This window comes from Notothenia rossii (genome assembly GCF_949606895.1).
Source record: "Notothenia rossii genome assembly, chromosome: 11".
NCBI classification, from domain to species: domain Eukaryota; kingdom Metazoa; phylum Chordata; class Actinopteri; order Perciformes; family Nototheniidae; genus Notothenia; species Notothenia rossii.
The window spans coordinates 58,145,833-58,153,332 of NC_136910.1; the positions used below are offsets into that span (position 1 = coordinate 58,145,833).

Consider the following 7,500-nt stretch of genomic DNA (forward strand, 5'->3'; position numbering starts at 1 on the left):
GACATGAATTAAAATGTCGAACTCGGACTCCATTTTAAGGACATGTCGGCCAGGGGTGTAGAGCTATACTTGTTTAAGCACCGGATCGGCAAAACAGGAGAGTGTGTGCACCAGTCTGCCTTGATCTATGTATTCATGTCCGTGACACTCACAGTAGCCTATCTGCTGCCCTCAGCTGTTTATAGAAGGAAAACCTCCTTCACTTCATGAAGTCTCTGCAGCACCAGGAGGCAGCGGGAGGGTTAACTCTCTGAGAAGAGGAGCACGCCGCGCAGTGCCTTTCACGCTCCGCCTTCGCTGTGTTTACCTTCAGAATCATACGGCTAAAGGGCGACCGCAGGCTGATGTGTTTAAACCACACACACACACCCCCACACACACACACCCCCACACACACACACACACCCCCACACACACACACACCCCCACACATACACCCACACACACACACACCCACACACACACCTCTACACCCACCCACACACACCCCCACACACACACACCCCCACACACACACCCACACACACACCTCTACACCCACCCACACACACACCTCTACACCCACCCACACACACACACACACACACCCACCCACCCCCACCCACCTCCACCCACACACACCCACCCACACACCCACCTCCACACACACACACACACACCCAGCCCCCCCACACCCAGCCCACCCACCCCCACCCACACACACACACACGACATAAACGCAGACTTCTGTTCCTCCATGTTTCGTTGTTATTGTCTCACTGAGCGGACACGCCCCTTTTTTTTCAAACGCTCACTTTTTGGGTCCGTCTGCGGCGGTAAAAGTTTTTGTGCGCTGTGATGATTCGGCTGTACCTTTAGTAATGAATATTAAATGTTGTGAGGAAATTTTTCCACCAATAATTCCAATAAGTGATTCAAAATGTATTCGTTTCAGGTTTACGAAAGTAACTGAAATCAGATGACTCGTTTTCCAAATGTAACGCGAGCTGAATACAGTTACTTGATTTTTGTAATCTGATTACGTAACGCCGTTACATGTATTCCGTTACAACCCAACCCTGGATATATATAGTAATGTATCATATTACATAATTGCAAGTGTCTTCAGTGCGCATGTCACAAAATGAGATGCATTGTGGGACATGTAGTTTATGGGCAGCGTGCTCCTTTCAGAGCTCTAGCGAGCCACAGTTTGACACCCCTGATTTAAGCGGAGCTCCTAATGTCTGAAAGGAGGTTAGGAAGGGGTTAATAAACAGGAAGCTGGGGTCATACCGTTCATCAGGTCCAGGATGAAGCACAGCTTGTCGGGGGTGTGGAAGGCGTACGTCATGCACACGATGAACGGGCAGTCCTGCACACAGAAGGGGAGGGGGGCCATACATATTTAATAAAAGTCTTTAAAAGGTCAGAAAAGTGTACGTAAGGTTTGAATGTAAAGCGTGCTGGAAGAAGTGTGTAGATCCTAGGAGAAGAACTAATACTATGACGTAAAAAACACGCATTAATATTCATATTTCACTTATATACATCATACTCTAACCTGCTGTTTATACTACACAGGGGGGGGGGCATTCATATATTAAAAAGTCAGAAAAGTGTACGTAAGGTTTGAATGTAAAGCGTGCGTGAAGGAGTCCAATCCAACTTCATTTAGATCTGCGTATATATCGAAAAATGTGTGTTTGCGTAATATTTGACAGTGAGAATTGAGTGATCATGCTAAGCTAACATGCTAATATTAGACAAACCCTTCATATATATCACCTGAAGAAGAACAGGCACATTTCTGATGACACTTTCTGGACAAAATGTCTGGGTTTGTTTCCAAAATATGAAATAATTTAACCTCTTTGGGCGTCGAATGGTTAATTAATTCGCTAAATGTATGTTTGGTGGTACTGATATACTGATAACGTCTAAAAAACCCAATTATTGTAGTGAGGTAAACTATACAAAACACAGGTGACCTTCTCCTACCGTAGGAATGATTTATTAATATCTGCGTGTATCGAAAAAAGTGCGTTTCAGTAATATTTGACAGTGCTCATGCTAAGCTAACAGGCTAATATTAGATAAACCTGTCATACATCACCTGACACACACTTTGGTGTTTATTAATGACTAATCTACGTGAGATCTGGACGATGTGATGTAATGTTTTTCAGCACAGCTGTAAGTGTTTAGTAGACGGTGATGATCTGAGTCATGTTGTAACTCACCCCCGTGCTGACTAATGACAGCATGATCCTCTCGTTCAGCGCCAGAGTCTCCCCCTGCTTCATCTTGATCCTCTTCTTGTCCAAACACTTCATGGCATACCTGACATTCAAACACACACTCAGTTAGCACACATTTGGAATAACTGTGGTGTTTTAAGTGATGCTTTTTCATGTGCAATACATATATTAGTGGTGGGGGAAATAATCAATCAATCAACGCTGGTATCCAATCTCGGGAGTATTGTGTGTAGAAAGTGTTGAGTTATATTTCTTGTGCTACCTAACATCCATGAAGGCAACATGACAGAGAGAGGGCTGTCACTCAGGATTCCAAACTACTCTTTGGTAAGCCCCGCCCCCCCCCCCCCCCCAAAGCAACATCAGGGCCAAAAGTTTGAAAGCGGGAAAAAAAGATCTGAAAGCAAAACCAGATCTGAAGGTGGAAAAAAAATGTGGAACCTGAAAAAACAGGATTTGAAACTGAAACAATTAACGTTTTGAATCTGAAAATCTGCAACTGAAACAAATAACGATTCAAATATCAAAATATTACGGAGCCCCTTAAGGGACATGAAAGCGTTACCGGCGCGCCAAGGAGGAAGTGGAGCACACAGGAGGAGACAACCGTTTCATTGCAGACTTATGTTTACGTGGGGAAATGACAGTGCAGACATTATTTGAGATATATTTCAAACTCAGTCTTAATTTTAAGGACATTTAGACAAGGGGTGTAGAGCTATTTGTCTAAGCACCGGATCGGCAGAACAGGAGAGTCTGTAAACCAGTCTGCTTTGATCTATGAATGAATGTCCGTGACTCTCAGAGTACCTGCTGCCCGCAGCTTAAAAGGGAAACAAGCACTCAGAACACACACACACACACACACACACACACACACACACACACACACACACACACACACACACACACACACACACACACACACACACACACACACACACACACACACACACACACACACACACACACACACACACACACACACACACACACACACACACACACACACACACACACACACACACACACACACACACACACACACACACACACACACACACACACACACACACACACAGCACCCTGGTGACCGGACATCTCCTTCATAAAACTAATTAGAGGGGGAGTAATCGGGCAGTTTGATGTGGGTAGAGGTGTGTGTGTGTGTGTGTGTGTGTGTGTGTGTGTGTGTGTGTGTGTGTGTGTGTGTGTGTGTGTGTGTGTGTGTGTGTGTGTGTGTGTGTGTGTGGACTGGCCATCTGTAGAATCTGCAGAATCACAGAACGGCCGGTCGTCAAGGGCCGTTGGCGACCGGCTCGGTTTGCTGACGGCCGGTGTTGTGTCAAATGATGTACCCCCGTCGTGAAATGCACCCGTTACCACGGGAACGCGCATTTGAACGTACAGTCCGATATTCTATGTTGTCTTTTTGATGGTTGGGTTGTCGAATCCTGGACTTTGCATTCACTCGTCACTTCTTTTTCAGTTAATTTTGTATTGAATTGTGACGTGCTCTACAATGTATTGTTTATTTTTACATCAAGTGCTTGAGGGGGGGATTTATAAAATTGTTTTTATTTTGGGGGGGTGCTTTTTATGAACAGCTTGGTTGCCACGATATGCACCCCTTGCTATCTCTGACAATACACGTGTCACATACATGAAACTTGCTCCTAGTTTGGTACTAGTCCTACAACTATACCCTCCAAAGTGCTTGATGGTGGGATTAATAGAAGCATCTTTTTTTGGGGGGTGCTTTTTACGGCAGGCCAGGGGGTGCATCATTTGACACAGCACCGACACCGCCCTGATATTTTTATGTTTTTAAACGGCATGATTGAAGTTGCGCTCCACCGTTTCCCCGCAGCGAGTCTCCCTCCCCCCGTTGACAGTTCACTAGCACACCGCCCCCCCCTCAAATAATGTATGCCCTGTCATTTCCCCTAAACATGACAGCCTGCAATGAAATGGTTGTCTCCTCCTGTGTGCTCCACTTCCTCCTTGGCGCAGCGTTGACTTTCTCTACAAAAAAAAAAAGGCCGGACTTTTTTTTCGTGTCCTTTAGGAGCTCCGTAAAATATGTATAAAAGTGAAATATAAAAAAAAAATGTATTCCAAAAAATTGCTGAACTGAATCAAAATAATATTCAACCTGATTATTTTTTTCAAATACTTATTTTTATTTTGAATATATCATTGTATTTTTCAAAGTTCAGGATAAAAACTTGAACTTTCAAATAAATTGTTTGTTTTTTTTTTAATGATGGAAACGTATGACCCTGATATAGCTCCATGGGGAGCCTGGTGATCCCACCCCTAATATATAAGCCGTTAATAACTGCAATATATACCTGGCTGCTAAATCCTCAGAGCTGTTACAGGATGTGTGTTTTGTAAATTGTGTAATTTTTATAATGTGTGTCTTTAATACGTTGTTCTGCTGCTTCTCAGTGAACATGAAGCTGTCTCCGTCTCTTCCTGCTCTAACAAATATAAACGTCTCCTCTGAGGGACGAATAAATGGATTCTGATTGTGTTTCTCCTCACATCTTCCCGGTGTCGGCCTTCCTGCAGCCGTACACTTCTCCGAATCCTCCTCTGCCGATGATCCGATGAACGCTGAAGTCGTTCATGGTCAGCTGAGGAGGAAAGAGGAGAGGGGTTTCAAAAGAGGACCAGAGACTCATTTCAGAGCACAGGTTCGTAACGGTTTGAGCTCAAAGAGCTGGATAATAAACCACAGAACCCGTCAGATAAGTCCCTTGGAATCGGAACCTGGATTTTTACACTTAGTCGTATTTACGTGAAACAATAACACAACCTATATTAGTTTGATAGTGAAGAGAGAAGACACATTCATCAAAGCATCTGAACCAATTAGTGGGAAAATATCAAAGTCAATCACGAGACAAAGGGTTCATTTGAGGACCGTCTATTTAATTATATATATTTTAATGCTGTCAAAATAATCGCGTTAACGGCGGCAATACATTTTTTGAATTAATTGCGTTAAAATATTTGACGCATTTAACGCATGCGCAGAATGGCCCGCCCAATACATCCCACCAGTGGCAGCGCTGGGATAGGCTACAGCCATACCAAGAAATGGCTTAGCCCCACCATGAAAAATGATGTTAAAGTAAGCAAAATAAAGTCCGCCAACTCTCGCGGAGTAAACTGCACAGACAGCAGTTAGTAAGATTGATTTCAGCAGCCACTTGTCTGGAAATGCCGAAGACTAGAAATGGTTTTGAAAACTTTTGTCACGTAGTGATCGTCTTCTCAATAGAACATCTTTGATAATGTCTTCTGGCCAATCAGAATCAAGATAACGGCGTGGTGTTGTTGCAGGAAGTCCCGACGGAGAATACTTTTGCTGTAGTACATCTCTCTATATACATCGATACAACATTACGTAATGAAATAAGACCCCACGGTTTGATGATTGATACAGAGCTGCCAACATTGTGTTATAGAAAGTAGTAGCATGCCGAGCGGAGGAAGGCAATTTTTTTTCCGGCGGGGGGTCCGAGGTCTGCCGAAGCCCCCAGAATGCCCCCTTATTTCATTTTTACTTTACTTATTTCTATTTATCTTTTGTATTCAACTGTTTCTATTTTACTGTAAATTGTATTTATATATAGTTCCCTATTCCTTTTCCTATCACCCTGCTGCTATAACATGTGCAATTCCCTTACAGGATTAATAAAAGTTATCTTATCTTATCTTATCAGAAGCCAGAGACTTTACATGCTCTGAGATGCAATCTAGGTCATATTAGGACATGTTTTTCTGCAAAGTAAATTTTTTGTGTATAATTTCTCCTTTTCCCTGTACTGTTGCACACAATTAAACACCAACATACACAAAAATATATTTTTATTAACCGAACAGAATTCATCATGAAACAATACTGAACAATAACACATGAAAAACCTGTACACTGCCTTTTTTAGAACAGAGTTCAACTCAAGGGAACCTTTGGCTGTGACATGACCATCTGATCAACCTCTCACTTTAGATGGTCATAGGTTGCTGACTTGGCCTTGGCAAGAGTTGTCTTGGAGTACGCCTGCTTGTAGCAGACAGACCCCTTTGCCACCATGAATTGTTTGTGAGCAGCGGTTTTCAACCAGTGGTACGGGGACAAACTGTCTCGCTCTCGTAATGTCTGTCTGTCTTGCTCTCGTTCTGTCTCTCGTACCACTCTCGGTTCCACTTTTACTTTTGCGCGCTACCTGTCTCACTCTTTTCCGACCTCCAGCTTTTCCTGCTGGAACCCGCCGCTTAAAGGTGGGGGTCCGCGGACCGGCCATAGAGCCCATAGAGTTAAAGGCGGTGGCCGTTAGCTTTAAAAATCCATAGATTAGCCGCACCGTTATATAAGCCGCAGCGTCGAAAAATGGGAAAAAAGGCGCGGCTTATAGTCCGAAAAGTACGGGTATGTTTTAATATACTCTATTGACTTCACATATTTTTCACATAGGCCTATCTGACTCTGAAAGCCAGCTACGAACCTCACCGCACGGCACTGGTCTACATGAATAGAATTCTTCATCAACAGCGGGAGCCAAAACAGCATAGCATCCTGGTAACAGTAGTGAGGGCATTACAAAAAAGAAGTACAGCCGATCCTATTGGCTCTTTGCGAACGCAAGGGACGAATCATAAAACGGCTTATATGTGAGCTTTAGTGCTGGTTGGATGTCAACACATGCACGAGGCTGCCAGCTCACCGATTTATTTTTCGATTTGTTAGGTAATGCGTAGGATATTCAAGTCAAGCGTAGCGGCGTAATTAGGGCCTGGAAATCGTATCTGCTACGCCAAAATCGTGTATGTTGGCAGCTCTGTTGATAGGTGTGTGGGCTGTCTTTCATTCTGACACACAGAACAATGTTATAATAAACATACTGTATGTTAAATGGATTTATCCACCTTCTTTCATTTATCTTTCCATTCCCACAACAATATACATAAAGAAATGGCATATTTTGGACATAGTTCGAATGGTGATTCATCTGATTAATTCATTTTGAAGCTGTGATTAATCTGATTAAAAATGTTAATCGTTTGACAGCCCTGATATATTTTGAAAGCTTTTCCTCCTATTGTCTGTGCTTTTTGCTTCAGATAAACAGAAGATGCTCCCCTCTCAGGGAGTGTGATCTGATCTGTGTTAATCACACGGCTCTAAAAAGTGATTGTAAGTCTTGTACTCACGTGGATGTTGAGCTCCACGTTCTTCCATTGGCAG

The 7,500-nt window shown here is 43.3% G+C and overlaps 1 protein-coding gene across 1 annotated transcript in view; it reads right to left on the minus strand.

The window, feature by feature from the left end:
- grk3 (G protein-coupled receptor kinase 3) overlaps window positions 1–7,500 on the minus strand; it is an 88,378-nt gene that overhangs the window by 27,699 nt on the left and 53,179 nt on the right. Inside the window, exons 7-10 of the mRNA XM_079659986.1 lie at window positions 7,467–7,500; window positions 4,791–4,882; window positions 2,223–2,322; window positions 1,276–1,354 (exon numbers count right to left, since the gene is read on the minus strand). The exon at window positions 7,467–7,500 is cut by the window's right edge and continues 18 nt beyond it. Of these exons, the coding sequence (XP_079516112.1) occupies window positions 1,276–1,354; window positions 2,223–2,322; window positions 4,791–4,882; window positions 7,467–7,500 (305 nt within the window). The remainder of the gene's footprint in view (window positions 1–1,275; window positions 1,355–2,222; window positions 2,323–4,790; window positions 4,883–7,466) is intronic.